The sequence below is a fragment of the Rhinoraja longicauda genome, chromosome 1, assembly GCF_053455715.1.
Source record: "Rhinoraja longicauda isolate Sanriku21f chromosome 1, sRhiLon1.1, whole genome shotgun sequence".
Lineage (NCBI taxonomy): Eukaryota > Metazoa > Chordata > Chondrichthyes > Rajiformes > Arhynchobatidae > Rhinoraja > Rhinoraja longicauda.
Window position 1 is genome coordinate 90,668,167 of NC_135953.1, and position 21,900 is coordinate 90,690,066.

Here is a 21,900-nt window from a genome sequence, read left to right on the forward strand (position 1 = left end):
TCTGATCTAATGTCCCCCCTCAGGCCCGGCCCTGCCCTCCGCTCACCCGACACCGTCTCGGTCCCTCTCCTTCACCCTCTACACCTGATCTGTTGTCCTCATGTCCCATGTCAGCCTCTCCCCTCCTCTCCTCCCCTCAGCCCTTCAATTCCCCTCGTCCGCCCTCCCGTCCTGTCCCGGCCACTCCTCCTCCTCCTCCTCCTCCTCCTCCTCCTCCTCTCTCCACAATTGACCGTTTGTCCCCCATGTCCGATTTCAGACCTGGGAAGGGAAGACCTGCCCTCTCCTCTCCACTCCTCTCCTGTCCTCTCCCAACCTCTCCTCTGGCGCACTCACCACTACCGGCATCGTCTTGTGCTGCCCTCTCCACTCCTCTCCACTCCACTCTCTGCCCCGTCTCCACCAGAGTATCTTTGGTCTCCACTCCCTCCCCGTCCCCTCTCTCTGCCCGGATGGCAGCGGCTGCCCCCACTCTCTCCCTGTCCCCACTCTCTCCCTGTCCCCACTCCCTCCCCCTCCCCACTCTCTCCCCCTCCCCACTCTCTCCCCGTCCCCACTCTCTCCCCGTCCCCTCTCTCTGCCCGGATGGCAGCGGCTGCCCCCACTCTCTCCCCCTCCCCACTCTCTCCCCCTCCCCACTCTCTCCCCGTCCCCACTCCCTCCCCCTCCCCACTCTCTCCCTGTCCCCACTCTCTCCCCGTCCCCACTCTCTCCCCGTCCCCACTCTCTCCCCGTCCCCACTCTCTCCCTGTCCCCACTCCCTCCCCCTCCCCACTCTCTCCCTGTCCCCACTCTCTCCCCGTCCCCACTCTCTCCCTGTCCCCACTCCCTCCCCCTCCCCACTCTCTCCCCGTCCCCACTCTCTCCCCGTCCCCACTCTCTCCCCGTCCCCACTCTCTCCCCGTCCCCACTCTCTCCCTGTCCCCACTCCCTCCCCCTCCCCACTCTCTCCCTGTCCCCACTCTCTCCCCGTCCCCACTCTCTCCCTGTCCCCACTCCCTCCCCCTCCCCACTCTCTCCCTGTCCCCACTCTCTCCCCGTCCCCACTCTCTCCCCCTCCCCACTCCCTCCCCCTCCCCACTCTCTCCCCGTCCCCACTCTCTCCCTGTCCCCACTCCCTCCCCCTCCCCACTCTCTCCCTGTCCCCACTCTCTCCCCGTCCCCACTCTCTCCCTGTCCCCACTCCCTCCCCCTCCCCACTCTCTCCCTGTCCCCACTCTCTCCCCGTCCCCACTCTCTCCCTGTCCCCACTCCCTCCCCCTCCCCACTCTCTCCCTGTCCCCACTCTCTCCCCGTCCCCACTCTCTCCCCGTCCCCACTCCCTCCCCCTCCCCACTCTCTCCCTGTCCCCACTCCCTCCCCCTCCCCACTCTCTCCCTGTCCCCACTCTCTCCCCGTCCCCACTCTCTCCCCGTCCCCACTCCCTCCCCCTCCCCACTCTCTCCCTGTCCCCACTCTCTCCCCCTCCCCACTCTCTCCCTGTCCACACTCTCTCCCCCTCCCCACTCTCTCCCTGTCCCCACTCCCTCCCCGTCCCCACTCTCTCCCCCTCCCCACTCTCTCCCTGTCCCCACTCTCTCCCCCTCCCCACTCTCTCCCTGTCCACACTCCCTCCCCCTCCCCACTCTCTCCCTGTCCACACTCTCTCCCCCTCCCCACTCTCTCCCTGTCCCCACTCTCTCCCCGTCCCCTCTCTCTGCCCGGATGGCAGCGGCTGCCCCCACTCTCTCCCTGTCCCCACTCCCTCCCCCTCCCCACTCTCTCCCTGTCCCCACTCTCTCCCCGTCCCCGCTCTCTGCCCGGATGGCAGCGGCTGCCCCCATGCGGTGGGGCCAGTGGTCGCGGCTCCGCCGACTCCCGGCTCTCCCCGGATGAAGATGGCGGCGCTGCCAGGGTCGGGGCCGGGACCGTGGCGATGGCGGACCGGTATCTGAGGCCCGAGGTGATAACGCGGCCCGGGGGCTGGTTAGTCGTTAACGGGTGGGTTGTGCGGCGGGAAATCTGGAGGCGGAGACGGGTTGGCGATTTGGCGCCGCCATTAACGTGGCGGTGAGTTGTCGGGGCTGGGGAAGAGGGAGACTGGATACTGGTCACGGTGCCAACTAGCCACGGTGGGGGACTGGCCACGGTGTCCACTGGCCACAGTGTGGACTGGCCACGGTGTCCACTGGCCACAGTGTGGACTGGCCACGGTGGGGGACTGGCCACGGTGTCCACTGGCCACAGTGTGGACTGGCCACGGTGTCCACTGGCCACAGTGTGGACTGGCCATGGTGTCCACTGGCCACGGTGGGGGACTGGCCACGGTGGGGGACTTGCCACGGTGCAGACTGGCCACGGTGTCCACTGGCCACGGTGCGGACTGGCCACAGTGCGGACTGGCCACAGTGCGGATTGGCCACGGTGCCCACTGGCCACAGTGCGGATTGGCCACGGTGCCCACTGGCCACGGTGCGGATTGGCCACAGTGCGGATTGGCCACGGTGCCCACTGGCCACGGTGCGGACTGGCCACAGTGCCCACTGGCCACAGTGCGGACTGGCCACAGTGTGGATTGGCCACGGTGCCCACTGGCCACGGTGCCCACTGGCCATGGTGTGGACTGGTCACAGAAACGGAAAATAGGTGCAGGAGGAGGCCATTTGGCCCTTCGAGCCAGCACCGCCATTCATTGTGATCATGGCTGATTATCCACAATCAGTAACCTGTGCCCAACTTCTCCCCATATCCCTTGATTCCTCTAGCCCCTAGAGCTCTATCTAACTCTCTTTTAAATTCATCCAGTGCATTGGCCTCCACTGCCTTCTGTGGCAGAGAATTCCACAAATTCACAACTCTCTGGGTGAAAAAGTTACTTCTCACCTCAGTTTTAAATGACCTCCCCTTTATTCTTAGACAGTGGCCCCTGGTTCTGGATCCCCCAACATTGGGAATTTTTTTCCTGCATCTAGCTTGTCCAGTCCTTTTATAATTTTATACGTCTCTATAAGATCCTCTCTCATCCTTCTAAACGCCAGTGAATACAAGCCCAGTCTTTCCAATCTTTCCTCATATGACAGTCCCGCCATCCCAGGGATTAACCTCGTGAACCTATGCTGTAGTACTGTCTCAATAGCAAGGACGTCCTTCCTCAAATTAGGAGACCAAAACTGCACACAATACTCCAGATGTGGTCTCACCAGGGCCCTATACAACTGCAGAAGGACTTCTTTGCTCCTGTACTCAAATCCTCCCGTTATAAAGGCCAACATGCCATTAGCTTTCTTCATTGCCTGCTGTACCTGCATGCTTATGTTCAGTGTCTGGTGTGCAAGGACACCAAGGTCTCGTTGCACTTCCCCTTTACCTAATCTGACACCATTGAGATAATAATCTGCCCCCTTGTTTTTGCCGCCAAAGTGGATAACCTCACATTTATAGACAATAGACAATAGACAATAGGTGCAGGAGTAGGCCATTCAGCCCTTCGAGCCAGCCATTCAATGCGATCATGGCTGATCACTCTAAATCAGTACCCCGTTCCTGCCTTCTCCCCATACCCCCTCACTCCGCTATCCTTAAGAGCTCTATCCAGCTCTCTCTTGAAAGCATCCAACGAACTGGCCTCCACTGCCTTCTGAGGCAGAGAATTCCACACCTTCACCACTCTCTGACTGAAAAAGTTCTTCCTCATCTCCGTTCTGAATGGCCTACCCCTTATTCTTAAACTGTGGCCCCTTGTTCTGGACTCCCCCAACATTGGGAACATGTTTCCTGCCTCTAATGTGTCCAATCCCCTAATTATCTTATATGTTTCAATAAGATCCCCCATCATCCTTCCAAACCCTTCCTCCTTGTTTTTGCCGCCAAAGTGGATAACCTCACATTTATCTACATTATACTGCATCTGCCCACTCACTCAACCTGTCCAAGTCACCCTGCAACCTTCTAACATCCTCTTTGCAGTTCACACTGCCACCCAGCTTTGTGTCATCTGCAAACTTGCTCGTGTTACTTCCAAATCATTAATGTATATTGTAAATAGTTGCAACGCCAGCACTGAACCTTGTGGCACTCCACGCTTGCCATTCTGAAAAGGACCTGTTTATTCCTACTCTTTGCTTCCTGTCTGCCAACCATTCGCTATCCATATCTATACCCTACCCCCAATACCATATGCTCTAATTTTGCCCACTACTCTCCTCTAAGGGACCTTACCAAATGCTTTCTGAAAGTCTAGATACACTACATCCACTGGCTCTCCATCCATTTTACTTGTCACATCCTCAAAATATTCCAGAAGATTAGTCAAGTAAGATTTCTACTTCAGAAATCCATGCTGACTTGGACCAATCCTTTTACTGCTATCCAAATGCGCCCTCTTTAATAATTGACTCCAGCACCTTCCCCACCACTGATGTCAGACTAACTGGTCTATAATTTCCCGTTTTCTCTCTTGCTCCTTTCTTGAAAAATGGGATAACATTAGCTACCCTCCAATCCACCGGAACTGATCCTAAATCTATTGAACATTGGAAAATGATCACCAATGCGTCCATGATTTCTAGAGCCACCTCCTTGAATACCCTGGGATGCAGACCACCAGGCCCTGGGAATTCATCAGTCTACATTCCCATCAGTCCACCCAAAACTATTGTTCGCCTAATGCAATTTTTTTTCAGTTCCTCTACCCCCCTAGATCCTCTGTCTTCTAGTACATCTGGGAGATTGTTTGTGTTTTCCTTAGTGAAGACAGATCCGATGTACCTGTTCAACTCTTCCGCCATTTCCTTGTTACCCATAATAATTTCACCCGTTTCTGCGTTCAAGGGACCCACATTCGTCTTTACTAATCTTTTTCTCTTAACATACCTAAAGAAGCTTTTACTGTCCTTCTTTATATTCTTGGCCAGCTTCGCTTCGTGCTTCTCTTTGCAGCCCGTATTGCCCTTTTTGCTACCTTCTGTTGTCCTTTGAAAGTTGCCCAATCCTCTGGCTTCGCGCTACTCTTTGCTATGTTATACATCTTTTCTTGTAGTTTTATTCCATCTCGAACTTCCCTTGTCAGCCACAGTTGCCTCTTACTCCCCTGGATTATACCCAGAAATGCCTGCCATTGCTGTTCCACCGTCATTCCTGCTCGGATCCTTTTACATTCAACCTTGGTCAGCTCCTCTCTCATGCCTTCACAGCTCCCTTTGTTTAACTGCAACACTGACATTCAATAGACAATAGGTGCAGGAGTAGGCCATTCGGCCCCTCGAGCCAGCACCGCCATTCAATGTGATCATGGCTGATCATTCTCAATCAGTACCCCGTTCCTGCTTTCTCCCCATAGCCCCTGACTCCACTATCCTTACGATCTCTATCTAGCTCTCTCTTGAATGTATTCAGAGAATTGGCCTCCACTGCCAATGAGGCAGAGAATTCCACAGATTCACAACTCTCTGACTGAAAAAGTTTTTCCTCATCTCTGTTCTAAATGGCCTACCCCTTATTCTTAAACTGTGGCACCTGGTTCTGGACTCCCCCAACATTGGGAACATGTTTCCTGCCTCTAATGTGTCCAACCCCTTAATAATCTTATACGTTTCGATAAGATCCCCTCTCATCCTTCTAAATTCCAGTGTATACAAGCCTAGTCGCTCCAGTCTTTCAACATATGACAGTCCCGCCATTCCGGGAATTAACCTAGTAAACCTACGCTGCACGCCATCAATAGCAAGAATATCCTTCCTCAAATTTGGAGACCAAAACTGCACACCGTACTCCAGGTGCGGTCTCACTAGGGCCCTGTACAACTGCAGAAGGACCTCTTTGCTCCTATACTCAACTCCTCTTGTTATGAAGGCCAACATTCCAATGGCTTTCTTCACTGCCTGCTGTACCTGCATGCTTCCTTTCAGTGACTGATGCACTAGGACACCCAGATCACGTTGTACGTCCCCTTTTCCTAATTTGACACCATTCAGATAATAATCTGCCTTCCTATTCTTACCACCAAAGTGGATAACCTCACACTTATCTACATTAAACTGCATATGCCAAGCATCCGCCCACTCACACAACCTGTCCAAGTCACCCTGCAACCTCATAGCATCTTCCTCACAGTTCACACTGCCACCCAGCTTTGTATCATCTGCAAATTTGCTAATGGTACTTTTAATCCCTTCATCCAAGTCATTGATGTATATTGTAAATAGCTGCGGTCCCAACACCGAGCCTTGCGGTACCCCACTAGTCACTGCCTGCCATTCTGAAAGGGACCCATTTATCCCCACTCTTTGCTTTCTGTCTGTCAACCAACTTTCTATCCATGTCAGTACCCTACCTCCAATACCATGTGCTCTAATTTTGCCCACCAATCTCCTATGTGGGACCTTGTCGAAGGCTTTCTGAAAGTCGAGGTACACCACATCCACCGGCTCTCCCCTGTCAATTTTCCTAGTTACATCCTCAAAAAATTCCAGTAGATTAGTCAAGCATGATTTCCCCTTCGTAAATCCATGCTGACTCCGAACGATCCTGTTACTGCTATCCAAATGCTCCGCAATTTCATCTTTTATAATTGACTCCAGCACCTTCCCCACCACTGATGTCAGACTAACTGGTCTATAATTTCCCGTTTTCTCTCTCCCTCCTTTCTTGAAAAGTGGGATAACATTAGCTACCCTCCAATCCACAGGAACTGATCCTGAATCTATAGAACATTGGAAAATAATCACTAATGCGTCCACAATTTCTAGAGCCACCTCCTTAAGCACCCTGGGATGCAGACCATCAGGCCCTGGGGATTTATCAGCCTTGAGTCCCATCAGTCTACCCAAAACTTTTTCCAGCCTAATGTGGATTTCCTCCAGTGTCACCCTAGGATCTCTGGCCACTAGAACATCTGGGAGATTGTTTGTATCCTCCTTAGTGAAGACAGATCCAAAGTACCGGTTCAACTCATCTGCCATTTCCTTGTTCCCCATAATAAATTCCCCTGCTTCTGCCTTCAAGGGACCCACATTTGCCTTGACTATTTTTTTCCTCTTTACATACCTAAAAAAGCTTTTACTATCCTCCTTTATATTATTTGCTAGTTTACCCTCGTACCTCATCTTTTCTCCCCGTATTGCCTTTTTAGTTATCTTCTGTTGCTCTTTAAAAGAGTCCCAATCCTCTGGCTTCCCACTCTTCTTTGCTATGTTATACTTCTTCCCTTTTATTTTTATGCTGTCCTTGACTTCCCTTGTCAGCCACGGGTGCCTCTTACTCCCCTTAGAATCTTTCCTCCTCTTTGGGATAAATTGATCCTGTAACTTCTGCATTATTCCCAGGAATACCTGCCATTGCTGTTCCATAGTCTTCCCTGCTAGGGCCTCCTTCCAGTCAATTTTGGCCAGCTCCTGCCTCATGCCTCTGTAATCCCCTTTGCTATACTGTAATACTGACACCTCCGATTTTCCCTTCTCCCTCTCAATTTGTAGAGTAAAACTTATCATATTGTGGTCACTGCCTCCTAATGGCTCATTTACCTCGAGTCCCCTTATTAGGTCAGGTTCATTACATAACACTAAATCCAGAATTGCCTTCTCCCTGGTAGGCTCCAGTACAAGCTGTTCTAAGAATCCATCTCGGAGACACTCCACAAACTCTCTTTCCTGGGGTCCATTACCAACCTGATTTTCCCAGTCTACCTGCATGTTGAAATCTCCCATGACCACCGTAGCATTACATTTGTGACATGCCAATTTTAGCTCCTGATTCAACTTGCACCCTATGTCGAGGCTACTGTTTGGGGGCCTGTAGATGACTCCCATTAGGGTCTTTTTACCCTTACAATTCCTCATCTCTATCCATACTGATTCTACATCTCCTGATTCTATGTCACTCCTTGCAAGGGAGTGAATATCATTCCTTACCAACAGAGCTACCCCGCCCCCTCTCCCCACCTGCCTGTTTTTTCTGTACGTTGTGTACCCCTGAATGTTCAGCTCCCAGCCCTGGTCCTCTTGTAGCCACGTCTCAGTGATCCCCACAACATCATACTTGCTCTCAGTGATTCCCACAACATCATTCCTGTTTTAACTTTCTCCCTCTCAAATTGCAGATTAAAACTAATCATGTTATGGTCACTAACTCCAAATGGTTCCTTTCCCTTATTAAATCTGGTTCATTGGACAACACTAAATCTAGAATTGCCTTCTCTCTGGTAGGCTCTAGTACAAGCTGCTCTAAGAATCCATCTCCGAGGCACTCTACAAGCTTGCTTTCTTGGGGTCCAGAACCAACCTGATTTTCTCAGTCTACCTCCATATTGAAATCCCCCATAACCACAGTTACATGCCAGTATTAACTCCTTCTGCAACTTAAACCCTATATCTGGGCTACTGTTTGGGGGTCTGTAGATAATTCCCATTAGTGTCTTCTTACCTTTACAATTCCTCTACTCTATCCACTGTGACTCTATATCATCAGTCCCTATGTCACCCCTCGCAAGGGACTGAATTTCATCTCTCACCAACAGAGCTACCCCACCTCCTCTGTCCACCTGCCTGTCCTTTCTTTCGGACATATAACCCTAAATATTCAGTTCCCAGTCCTGTTGGTGATGATGCCTACTGGTGATGGTGGTAAAGGTAGTCAGTGGCGATATTGCCTTCTGGTAAAAGTTTCCAAGGTGACAGTAGCCCAGTAGCCTAGCAACAGCACCCAGAGTGACAGTGGTGATGGTGCCTGCTGGGCACAGTGCTCAGGGCAACGATGTTGATGCGCAGTGGTGAAGGTCATTTTGATTGTTATTGTAAATCGCTTTTGTATTACAATAAAAATTATATTGGCGGCATTGCTTGTTCGAAAGACGTCAAATGGACTTTACAGCCCATTTATTTTTGGTTTCTAATGTCTATTCTGCCCTGTGTTTTATTTTTTAATTTGCAGCACCATGCCTCAGAAGTTACTGAAAAGTGCTCACTTCATTGAATTAGGAAATTACCACTATTGGCCTGTGCTTGTACCACGAGGTATCCGCCTGTATACTTATGAACAAATTCCATCTTTTCTTAAGGATAACCCTTATATTACAGATGGATACAGAGCTTATCTACCTTCAAAATTGTGTTTAAAAAGGTGGGTTATAGATTTATTAAGCTACATCCCTCCTTATATTAGTTTGTTTGGATACGTTTTTCAAGTTGAGTTAAACTCTGTTAAACTAGCACATTTAAAGAGTTAAACTCTGTTATACTAGTACATTTAAATGTGCTGAATAAGCAGTTTTCCTGGACAATTGGAAGCTATTCTATCAATACGCACATTTTCCAGTTTACCTTGGGGAATGTTGGAAACAAGGCCCTGGAAATTTCATGGGGGTATGGCAAAAGTGAGTTTTGAACAGAGTTCAGGAACCATGGTCCTAGTAAGTGAGAAGGGACCACAGGAACCAACATATGAGTTATATGCTGAGGTATAGGAATAATCAGATAGCAGTTGATTAAAGTTTTGCATTATAAAACTCAGGAAAGATTTTGGACAATTGTGATTATTGGGGGTGGGAGAAACTGAAGAGTTGTTTGTCAAATATAATATAATTCTTTTTGTCCTGTAAAACCTTGTTAACCAGCATACTCTGAAATTTGGTAGTGCCGAATTTCCTGACTATTGATTGTTATTGAAAATAAATACTTCTGTACAGGTTAACTCGCTCTAATGCAGGGTTACGGCCATGTGTGTGTGTGTGTGTTATATTAACGGAGTTTTACTGCTATGTAGGAAATGTAGGAAAAGTCGGCTAAAATTATCTGATGGAAGTTAAATGAGTGCAATAAAATGTTTATTTTATAAGCCATACTTTGCTAAACAGATTTTGTATGTTTAAAACTTTTTTACTAATTTAATAAGTGCAAAACACTTGAAATGGTATTTGTTTTAAAATAATTGTTCACATGTTTTATGGTTCAAACAAAGAAATTTTGTACAGTTTATCAGAAAATTTGTAGGTTCTGAAAATGAAATAGGTGCCTTTGTCATGTAATAATTAGCATTGTTCCCTACAGTCTTTTCATCCTTTCCAATGAGACGGTAAATATCTGGAGTCACCTTCTAGGATTTTTCCTGTTCTTCAGTCTTGGAATTTATGATATGATCATCGTACTTCCTGAAGCAAATGCCTCCAAGGATGATTATGTTATATATTCCATTTGTCTCTTCTGCTTCCAGGTAAGTGGTGTAGATTTATTTTTACTTTCAGAAAATATGGACAGTGATCATTTTCATTTATGTATTTTAGATATTCCAGTGGCTAGAACTCTTGAAGTTGTGATTTGCCTGACATCTCTGCCAAACAAATATAATATCACTATTTTATATTAGAACATTAGGATCAGAATAGTCAGCTACCGATGCTGGCGATGGGTAACAAATAATTCCAATGTGCAAGTTCCATCCCCCCCCCCCCCCCCAATCGTTTCTTGATGCCTAAACCCCCACATCCACTCCCACGTTCTCCCCTTCTACCTTCAAAATATTTCAATTGGATGGACTACAATTCGCTGCAATTTCTTGCAGTCTTGGATGGAGCTGTTCCCAAACCAAACTGTGATACGTACTGATAAAATGCTTTCTATGGTGCGAGTTGTTGGGGACATGCCAAACTTCCTAAGCCTTCTAAGGTGGTAGAGGCGTTGCTGTGCTTGTGAAACTGGTGTTAAGTGTAAGTAAAGCACTGCTCCAGCATTCTAAGTATGAGACTCCAACTATAAATTCCACGAATATCCTTTTACTCATGATAATCTGCTATTTTTCTATTATTGTAACCACTGTTCTTTCCTAACTCTAACCCTTGTTGAAAGAAAGGTTGGCATTATTGCACAACAAGATATTACTTGTGGCATGCCATATTCATGATGAATAAGTAGAAAAGCTGCAACTGTTCAAGTTAGTTTGAAGGCAGTCAATTGCAAGACGTTATGTATAACTTTTTACAATTTATGAATTTTGTTTTTGTGCATTTAACAAGGAGTTTTTGGATTTATAGGTTTGTTTGCTCTGTTCAGTGGGATATCACCTGTTCTGCTGCCATCGCTCTGAGAAAGCGAATCGTCGCTGGATGGCCCTTGATTATGCTGGGATTGCCATTGGGATTTTGGGCTGCTATGTACCTGCAGTCTTCTATGCCTTTTACTGCAATGAGGTAAATAGTTTATTCTCTACTTTATTGATTCAAGTCATCTGAAACATGTAAGGACTGATTAGGGATGGTCACCATGGCTTTGTGCGTGGGAAATAATGTCTCAGAAATGTTGATTTGAGATGTTTTGAAGAGGTGGCAAAAAGGATTGATGAGGGTGGGGTGGTAGATGTTGTCCACGTGGTCTTTAGTAAGGCTTTTGTCAAGGCTGGTCTGGAACGATAGATCACATGAACTAGCCACATAGATACAAAATTGGCAAAGCAAACAGAGTCAAAGGATAGTAGTGGAGGGCTATTCAGGTTGGAGACCTTTAACCAGTAGTGTGCTGCAGGAATTTGTACTGGGACCATTGTTGTTTGACATCCAAATTGTTAACATAAATGATAATGTTGTTAACATAGTAGGTAGGTTTGCAGATGACAATCAAAAATTAATGTTGTAATGGACCGTGAAGGGGGCTATCTAAGATCACAGTAGGATCTTGATGAAATAGGGAAGAGGACCAGGGAATGGCAGATGGAATTTAACTCTGAAAGGTGTCATTGTAGTAAGTTGAACCAGAGCATGATGTGAGTACAGGAGATGGGATGTTATGTTGCAACCATCAAGTCTCTAAACTAAACTAAACTAAAGAAAATACAAGCTCAGTCTCTCCATAATTTCCTCAGAAGTCACAACTGACTGTTTCACAAATGTCTAGAAAACCCCTTGATCTGTTTCCCACAATTTACATCCTTCCTGAAAAAAAGGTGACCCAGATCCCTTTGCACCTCTGAGTTCTACCATCTTATGATTTGGATAATGTTTTGCCAAAATGAACAATTTTATATTTTCCCATATTTTACATCCTGTCTGATCTTTGTCCTTGCAGTTAAGGAGACTATAAAGGGATATAGATAAGTTGCCTGCACAACTTGCTTTCCTACTATCTTTGTGCATTCTGAGTTATTTATATGAACTGTATATGTCTGATCCCTGTGATTATTTTTAATTTTTCTAAATGCCCTTCTATAACATTTTTAATAGTTTTGAATGTTTTCTCTGTGACAGATAATAAGCAAATTGGCATGTAATTTCCTTTTTGTCTCCCTCTTTTATAATTAAAAAGTTCTGCTCTTTTCCAATCTAATGTCCCTCATCTAGGCTTTTTTGAAAATTAAAACAATGCATCGTTTACCTTGACAGCCACTTTTTTAAAGATCGTAAGGTTAAGTCCATCAAGACCAAAATGCTGATTGCCCATAACTCCAACAGTTTGCATGGCCCTGCTGCCCTGGTGACAGTAATCTTCCTGAGTTCATCCCTCCCTCTTGAATTTTGGATGTACAGCTCGTTCCAGTATGTTACTTACATATTCACAGGAGAATGTTGCCTCTTACAAATTTGCTTTATCTACAGGTGGAAGAGGCAACTTTGCTACGGGTAAATGACATTTTTTAAAGACAATTGAACCAAATCTTAAAACTCTGCTTTTGTACCAAATCATTACCTGGGTATCTAACCAAGATCTAACCAATACTTCTAGAAATATGCTATTTGTTCAACTATCAGAATTTCAGAGTTAATTGAATTACTAATCTCTTTAAGTGTAGTAATTCTTCTAACCATGCCTGTTCAAATGTTAAACAAATTCTATTTTGTTTTTGTGCTTAGTTTTGGCGACAGGTGTACTTAATAATGGTGTTGGCCATGATATTGGCAGTATTCTTTGCACAAATACATCCCTATTACCTCACTCAACAGTGGTACAGCTTGCGTGCACTCATTTTTTGTTGTGTTTCTGCATATGGGTTTATTCCAACAATTCACTGGATTTGGCAGAATGGAGGGTTGAGTGCACCCATAGTTCAGGTAAGTGCACCAAGTTAGTAAATATTAGTACAGAATTTACTGTTTGTCAGCTTATATGTTTGAGACTACAAAACTCCATTCTGCATTTCGCATAAAAACATCTAGTTCAGCAAGCAATCAAATATGACATTTTATTTTTAAATGTCCAAAGCACATTATTTTGAGTTTAATAACATTTGGAATAAAATATATTAATTATACATCTTACTCCACAGGTGAAGTTTGTCTTCAATGTTATCTTTACCCAAGTGCTGCCTGACCAGTGCCTTATAAAGCTTCAGCACTACATTCGTTTTTATATTCTCGTCCTCTCAAAATAAATGCTAGCATTGCATCTGCCTTCATTACTACCAATTAAACTTGCAAATTGACTTTTTGGGAATCCTGCACCAGCACTCCCAAATCTGTTTGCACCTCCGATTTCTGAATCTGTTCCCCATTTAGAAAGTATACGCATTTATTCCTACTACCAAAATGCATCACTCCACACTTTGCTACTCTGTATTCCATCTGCCAATTCTTTGCCCACTCTCCCAACCTGTTCAAGTCCTTCTGCAGAGACCCTGCTTTCTGTACACTACCTGCCCTTAATATGGAGAATTTTAATAAAATGTGTTCACATAAATGGACTTAAATTGCTGTTGAAAGGCAGAAGTATGGACAGATAAGAATGAGAGTTCACAAATTCAATTTTTCATTTGTTTTATTATTACTCAATTATTGTCTTCTCAGGCACTTGTTCCACGAATATTCATGATGTATTTCATGGGAGCACTTGCTTTTTTTCTGTACATCACAAAAATTCCAGAAAGATACTTCCCAGGTGAGCATGAACAGATCAAAGTGCATAATTTGTTGGATTATAACTCCAAGAATAACATTTATTGTTGTTCTTAGTTTTCTCCACGCAGTAACTATTACACATGGTGCTTTTAGATATGAAGCTGCAGGGTTTTGACTATTATAGTGAAAATGCAGTATGGAATGGGATTAAAGGATGTTACTAATTTGGGTGGTGCGATTGGAGAAGCCTTGTGGTATTACTGCAAAACATCTTGCAAGTGATGTACAACCTAAATTAGGCAGAGAGTTGATGGTGGAAGGAGTTTTCTTTTGAGGGCTAGGGGATTAAAGAGGGGAAGAGGAGGTGGGGATGCGTGGAGTGGTATGGTACTCTGGGTTGCATCAAACTTTTAACTTGTGGAATACCCTGAAACTAGATGTACAAAGCTCCACAGGTTGGGACTATTGGGGATTACATCAAAGTTGCTCTCATGTAGGCCAAATCCTGTGGAAAGCATGCTCACATATGCTTGAGAATGTGAGGTGGTGATTATTGCATAGCATTTAAAATTACAATAGTTATAGTATAGGAGGAGGCCACATAACATCTTATCTTATTTGTAATGGCTACGTATGAGCAGTCCAGTTAGTCCCATTCCTTTACTGTCTTTCCCCCTTAGCCCTGAAAACCTATTGCTTTCTGCTGTTTTGAATACTGCATTTGAATATCGCTACTACTAAGTGCACAAAACAAATGGCTTAGATATATGATTCATAATAGAGCTCTTAAGGATAGCGGAGTCAGGGGGTATGGGGAGAAGGCAGGAACGGGGTACTGATTCAGAATAATCAGCCATGATCACATTGAATGGCGGTGCTGGCTCGAAGGGCTGAATGGCCCACTACTGTACCTATTGTCTATAATTAGACACTGGTGAGGTACCAGAAGATTGGAGGTTACCTAATGTTGTGACCCTAAGAAGGGCTGCAAGGAAAAGCCTGGGAACTATAAACCAGTGAGCCCAACATGTTGCAGGCAAATTACTGGAGAGAATTCTGAGGGATAAAAGATATGGGCAAATGCATAAAGGGGGAAGAAAGGAAATTGCAGAGGAATGGAATAATTGCGTTTCCTATTTTCACAGAATACCTGTCAGGAATTCAAGGGATCCAGAGGTGTGGCGAGAATGAGGGAATTAAGTAAATAAGTACATCCACAAAATACTAGTAACGTTTGAGAGTCTAAAAGCTGATGAGCTGCATCAGGAATTTTTAGAGGTGGCAGTTGTGATAGTTAATGCCCTGAGCATGTTCATAAATTTAAGTGTATCTAACAATACTGCAGGCAAATGCCCACATAATAGAATTGCCATTATCTTGATGAGTGGCAGACAAGGCTTAAAGAATCAAATGTCTTGTTATTTGTATTCTGAACCAATTGTGGCATAATGTTTTTCATCATGTCATTTTTGGTTCTTTTGCCGATTACATTGTGTCCCTTTGCTCTTGGCACATTCCGTTTCCAATCACTCTGTTAGTGTGGAAACAGGCCCTTTGGATCACTGTCTGCACCAACCAGTGAACACCCTGTACACGAACACTATCCTACATGCTATGGACAATTTTACAACTTAGCAAAGCTAATTAACCTGCAAACCTGTACGTCTTTGGAGTGTGACAGCACCCATACTCAGCTTCGAACCTGGGTCTCTGGTGCTGAAAGGCAGCTAATCTACTGCTATGCCACTGTGCTGCCCTAGTTTGAAAAATAACATTCACTGCCATATTGTTTCTGTTACTCAGTCACTTTTCTATACATGCTGTTGCAGCCCATCTTATTCCAAAGACTGCACCCGTGCGCTAATATCTAGGAAACTGCAAATGTAAGGTTTGGAATAAGTTGGAAAAGAATGAGGACAACTCTGGTGAACTTAATTGAAAAGGGCACAATCACTGAATAGACATGGGTTAGGTAAATTGGAAGGCCAACAAGGAAGCATGCAGGTATAGCAGGCAGTGAAGAAAGCCAATGGCATGTTGGCCTTCATTGCGAGAGGATTTGAGTTTCTGAGCAATGAGGTGCTACTGCAGTTGTACAGGGCCCTGGCGAGACCACACCTGGAATATTGTGTGCAATTTTGGTCTCCTAATTTAAGGAAGGACATTATTGCTATTGAAGGAGTGTAGCGTAGGTTCAACAGGTTAATTCCCGGGATGGCGGGACTGACGTATGATGAAAGAATGGGTCGACTGGGCTTGTATTCGCTGGAATTTGGAAGGATGAGAGAGGATCTTATAGAAACATAAAATTCTTAGAGGATTAGACAGGGTAGCTGCAGGAAAAACGTTCCCGATGTTGGGGGAGTCCAGAACCAGGGGTTACAGTTTAGGAATAAGGGGGAGGCTATTTAGGACTGAAACGTGGAAAAACCTTTTCACCCAGAGAGTAGTGAATTTGGAATTTGCTGCCACAGAAGGCAGTGGAGGCCAATTCACTGGATATTTTCAAGAGAGTTAGATTTAGCTCCTAGCGGTAAGGGAATCAAGGGATATGGGGAAAAGGCCAACATGGGGTACTGATTTTGGATGATCAGCCATGATCATATTGAATGGTGATGCTGGCTCGAAGGGCCGACTGGCCTACTGCACCTATTTTCTATGTTTCTAAATGTTTCAGTTAATGATGATGTCACTGCACCTGCCTGGTGTGTTCTGGGTTATTCTGCCAACTGCACTAAGGATATTGGAGAATATTTTCCCATTTTTCTAACTAACAAAAACTGTAGATTCCATATAAATCTGAATATAAACAGAAAATGCTGGAAACATTTGGCTGGTCAGACAGTATCTGTGGAAAGAGAAAGTCAACATTTCAGCTTTGAGTTCCCGCATTCTGACGGATGATCTTCAACTTGAAATGTTAACTATACAATAAACTTGTGCGTTTGGACTATCACAATTAATGGCAATTAGTTCTGAAGCTAGCCAAGAAAAATGATTTAGAAGGGGCATTACTTCCATAGCAAATCAACTTGTTCTGTAATGTGCATTCAAAGAAAACGTTATGCCTGGTGAGTGAATACAATAGTAATATTGGCAATCAAAAATGAACAGAAACTAAGATCCTTAGAGCATAGGAAGAATACTTAGTATGTATGTTTAGAAAGGTATTTGATATTGGATCTTCCACCTTTATTTGTAGAGCGGTATATCATGTTCAATAGTTTGCTAGGCAATTGGAATTAAGGTTCCTATTGGGAGATTATGTAATCATGTATTGTCTTTCTGCTGACTGGTTAACACACAAAAGCTTTTCACTGTACCTCAGTACACGTGACAATAAATTAATAGATTAAGATAATGTAGATAAATTGATTTTTCACTAATGTAATTTATCCTATATTCATTCATTTAAAAATGATAACCACATTTATTACAAAGATATTTTTAATTGAAGGAAAAGTCCAGTTGCTAACACCTTTGTACCTTTTTACAGGACAGGTGAACTACCTTGGTTCCAGTCATCAGTGCTGGCATATCCTTGTTGTCTTGATGTTTTATTGGTGGCACCAAACTGGAGTATATATTACGCAGTATAGACACAACCAACCCTGTTCTGAATTAATCAATACATAAACAAGCAGTAGTAGCTGCTATGTAAGGATTCCTTGGAAGTGCCTATTGAGAATCTGTAGTGATATATTGAGCAGGGAAAGATGATATTTTTCCATCATTAATCTTCTGTATATGTAAATGCATTATTTAAACAACAGCAATTTGGTTTGCCTCTGTCCATTCAAGCACTAATTATTTTGAACAAGCCTTTGAGGACGTCTTTGTTTAAATTTTCTACACGGGTACCACTGTTAAAATAATCCTTCAAATAATATAGATAATAAAACAGGAAATCAGTACACACATGACTTAGTTGTGAATGGTCAGGACTTGCATTTATTCAGAAACATAGCTGCAGTATCAGTGGAACATTTCGACATCCAAGGTTACTTAGATGGTTTTTTTAAACCTGTGCTACACTCTTGATATCCCTGCTTGGAAAACCAAGGATTCTTAGGGGGTCAACTCATATCTTGTGTACTTTTGGTCAATAGGCAGCCAAAATCAAGAGCTTCACTACCATTTTTGCATTCATGCAGATTTGAAGCCATTCTTCAGCAATACAATAGAGGTATAATGTTTGTGGAGAAGACAGCCAATGTGGAGGAAAATATGGCAACTAAATGTGTGAAACATAATACTTTGTGTGTATAAAGAATAGAAATGGGAAGAGAATTGACACATTTTAAATTTAACAGGCGGGTGGTGAAAGGATACACATAACATGTATTTAATCTTGAATTTATAACAACATTTTCAAAAACTATTATAGTGGATGTCACTGGCTTAAAATGACTCAGATTAAAATCATTAAAGTAATTGTATAGCTAAGTAACTTTAAGTAACAATCTAATTGGGAGTCTGGGTAAAAAGTATGCCCAATATTTTATGCACTGAAATTCCCAGCAGGTAAGGGAGAAAGGTGGTTATTTTTCCTTCTAATGTCGTACAAGTGAAGAGGTCAAGCAGGCAATTAATTTGTCCTGGTAAAATACTCGAGCAGATTAGCAATGGATAATCTTTTGTAACTTAATTGATAAATGTGATAGACAAAATACTAAAGTGCAAATTTAGATAACCATGCAGTGAAAAAAAAAACCATTACTACTAAGCACCATTAATGATTTGTACATAAATTGTTCAAACATTTCTGCCCAAGCATATTAAATTCACCTATGGAAAGTAAAGTGCAATGTTTTTTAATTTATTTTTGCACAGAAAATGTCTATCTAAACAATCACTCTTACAAAGATATTTTCTTGGAATAATCATCTTTCTGGTTTTCACATACATTTTTACTACTTGCCCTTAAAAGGACAAGCCGGTCTTGTGTTTTTCAGATTTGTTCTGTATTGTATTCAGGCTGTAAAAGTTTTGTTTTTTGTGAGGGGGGGGGGGGGGGGGGGGAGAGATGATAAAGTGGTGAGGGGAGAAAAGAGTTGGGTTTAACTTAATGTTTAAACTTTGCTTTTCCTGTGACTTTAGTGTTGAACTTGTCAATAAATCTTCAGAAATGAATTATGATTGATTTGCAACAGTTGTTTCAAAATCCATGTTAATTACAAAATGTCTGTCAACCCACCATGACAGAAAACAAGTTCAAGGCAGCAGTTGGGGCGCTGCAATTCGTTGTGCTTGCTTTATTCAACCTAGGATCTTTATGGCAGTGATCTCAATGTAGAATACGCCTTCTTCGCCTCCCCCCCCCCTCCACTCCCAGAACAATCAAAAATAGACAAAAGCTCATGTTGAATTAATTTCTGTGAAATTAGTTATTATGCAAAGCAAGCAAGGCTGGTTCAATATATACAATTGGTACATTTGCCATTAAATTTCCTTAGCTTAGTTTAGAGATACAGTGCAGAAACAGGACATTCGGCTACCGAGTCCGCACCGACCGGTGATCCTACCACGAGCACTATCCTACATACTAGGGACAATTTACAGAAGCTAATTAACCTACAAACCTGTACATCTTTGGAATGTGGGAGAAAACTGGAGCTCCTGGAGAAAACCCATGCGGTCATGGAGAGAATTTACAAATTCCATTCAAAAAGCGTCCAGTCAGGATTGAACGCGGGTCTCTGTTGTAAGGCAACAACTCTACTGGTGCTCTGTGCCAAAACCAAGTCACTATAAACTTATCACGATTCCACAGTAGGAACTGAAAACAATGAAATTTGCAGAGTACTTTAAATAAAACTTCATTTTTATAACTATAATTTCAAGTGGAATTTATTGCAGGTATCAATGAATAAAAGGAGTGTGGCAATCCAGTCCCTCCAATTGTTAAATTTTCATTTAACAATACAATTTGCAATGTAAAAAGTAAATATGAGCAAAGCTCCCCATGTGTTAAACAGTGGAAAGCCCACTAAATATAAATGATAGATTTAACAAATTTTAAACTATTAATACAAAAAAAGGGACTCGCTCACTTTCAAGTCTGAAAAGTGCACTTTAACTGTATTGCAGCAATAAAAAGACTACTAGATTTTTGATTTCCATTCACACAAAAACAGCCTGGCTGAACACAAGCATTAAAACTTGACAGACTTATTACAGGGGCATTTAAACTCCAGTTTTAAGCATATAAAGTTGTTGGTTTAACTGTTGCTGCATATTATATTCACCATTACAAACAGCAAAACAAGGCATGATACTTTGCTAGTCTGAGGATTATTCAGCATATTTTCATAAAGGAAGTCACTGAATCCTACCTCAGCAAAAGTAAAATGCATAGTCTAGATGATTGGGTCCAACTCCATTGTTCGGAGATTTCAAATGTTAGCCGTTTTTAGTTCTGCATGCTCACATTTTTATTATTGATTTTAATGAAATGCTTTCAAGTTAAAATAATTAAGAATTGCAGTAGGAAGTTATAATAAATCCTTTAAAACTTGAAAGGATGGAATGGATTGTACACAGTCGATGTTCACAGATTATTTTTGAGAGCTAGTGTCAGCTGGGTTTTTCCCCTCACCAATGGCTCAGAGGTAAAGTAGCATGGGGAAGAAGCCCTGCTCATAAGGCCTTGTGGTGGAAAGTTATCAAACCAGATATCTTTTCTGTTGGAAGACTATTGTTTGGAAGAAAATGGTGCTGCTCCAAATGGATCAAAATCACCATGTTGGTGTGCAACACTGTGTAAAACTAGTTCAGTAAAGGGCACAGCACCAAAATCATCAGTTTTTAGCCCATCTCCAGCATGAAATGCCCCATGTACAGAACTAGGTCTGGATCTGTTAGCAACAGGATTGTGGTCTCCTCGATCACTTAGACCTTGGTACTGAGAGTTTCTGTCGAGATCTTGTGGGTGGAATGGCTTGGCACCAAATGGGTCAAGTAGACTTTCATCAGTAGGCAACAAATGACATTGTTCCTTTCCATCTGAAAGTGCCACACCAATATTCTCTTTAGAATCCGATATATTCAAAAGTTCGTTGCTACTTTGTGAATCACGCCTACCTACTTTTTTGTGCCTGCGCACTCGCTCTGGAGTTCTATAGTTAGGTTTGGAAGGTTTTCTTGCAGTTGTAGGTGTACCATGATGACGTTTTCCATTTCCACCAGAAGATTCCTGTTTGGTGCGACGTTGCCTAGAAGAAAGTTTCTGTAAACTGCGCTGTTTTAATTTGTGTTGCTGACTTGCGGTGACCTCCTCAAAAGGTACATGTCCAAATGCATCTTCTTTGCTTTCCTCTCTATGCTGAGCTGGATGAAGAGGCTGGAATGGAGTGGAGCCAAACATATCCACATCATTAGGCGAAATAGGTGGTGTTTGTGTCAGAGTACCCTCAACATAGTAAATAGGATGAGATAATTTTCTGGTAAAAGGCGCATTACTAAATACATCAAAATCTTCCTGCTCTTTAAGAGTAATTGTTTTGAAAGGTGCCTTTTGAATACTATCCTTATTCTCCATTCTTTTGTCAAGTTGCATATACTGCTGCAAACCAACAAATGGCACAGCACCGAACATATCTACTTCTTGAATTGTTTTGACTCCTTTGATTCGAGGGGAATCTGGAGGGGTGATGAGGGCTGCTGCCGACTCTATACTTGCAATACTTTCATCATCAGCATTGTATTCTGAACCTTGTTCTGTTACAGAAGATCTTTCTTTACTCTGGTCAGAATCAGAGCTATGCTTTTCTTCTTCACCCACTTCTTCATCTTCATCAGATTCCATTAACAAAGGCCTCTGCCCAAAGGTTTCTGCTTCTACATCATTGAACACTCCATGTTCACCATGGAACTCCTCCTCCTCCTGTTCTTCCTCTTCGCTGCTTTGTGAAGTAGGTGGGTCAGACTCAAAATCACTATCAGAGTCTTCATTTCTTTTGCTTTGCAAGATAATATTTGGGTCATCGTTGTTTTCTTTGCTCTGGTCACCGAGTTGAAGAATATGCCCTTGTTTATTAGCTATAAATGCACTGTCTGAAATGGTATTTGAATTTTCTGCATTTTCTTCACTTCTTGCAATTGATCCTAAG

General features: G+C 43.5%; 2 protein-coding genes across 9 annotated transcripts in view; one reads left to right on the plus strand and one right to left on the minus strand.

The window, feature by feature from the left end:
• The first annotated feature begins 1,751 nt into the window (after positions 1-1,751).
• Positions 1,752-18,790, plus strand: paqr3a (progestin and adipoQ receptor family member IIIa). 3 transcript variants are annotated; one of them, XM_078402183.1, is made up of 7 exons: positions 1,754-1,980; positions 8,905-9,093; positions 10,020-10,182; positions 11,000-11,155; positions 12,809-13,006; positions 13,739-13,829; positions 17,286-18,790. In XM_078402183.1, the coding sequence occupies exons 1-7, from the start codon at positions 1,916-1,918 to the stop codon at positions 17,423-17,425; spliced, it is 1,002 nt and encodes a 333-aa protein (XP_078258309.1). In that variant the 5' UTR covers positions 1,754-1,915; the 3' UTR covers positions 17,426-18,790. The 3 variants fall into 3 exon arrangements, with proteins under 3 accessions (XP_078258327.1, XP_078258309.1, XP_078258319.1); XM_078402193.1 differs by having other exon boundaries at positions 1,754-1,942; XM_078402201.1 differs by lacking the exon at positions 12,809-13,006 and having other exon boundaries at positions 1,752-1,980.
• Positions 18,791-19,156: 366 nt separating this feature from the next.
• Positions 19,157-21,900, minus strand: part of bmp2k (BMP2 inducible kinase) — a 70,879-nt gene continuing 68,135 nt past the window's right edge. For all 6 annotated transcript variants that reach the window (XM_078402124.1, XM_078402172.1, XM_078402145.1 and 3 more), the window contains one exon: positions 19,157-21,895. In XM_078402124.1, the coding sequence (XP_078258250.1) occupies positions 20,484-21,895 (1,412 nt within the window). In that variant the 3' untranslated portion in view covers positions 19,157-20,483. The remainder of the gene's footprint in view (positions 21,896-21,900) is intronic.

What these genes read in the sequence shown, in the direction of transcription:
- paqr3a (XM_078402183.1), top strand. Translation starts at nt 1,916, where the DNA reads ATGGCGGACCGGTATCTGAGGCCCGAGGTGATAACGCGGCCCGGGGGC. An exon ending in TTTGTCTCTTCTGCTTCCAG is followed by an intron (nt 10,183 to 10,999) that starts GTAAGTGGTGTA and finishes TTGGATTTATAG; the next exon opens with GTTTGTTTGCTCTGTTCAGT. An exon ending in TGAGTGCACCCATAGTTCAG is followed by an intron (nt 13,007 to 13,738) that starts GTAAGTGCACCA and finishes TTGTCTTCTCAG; the next exon opens with GCACTTGTTCCACGAATATT.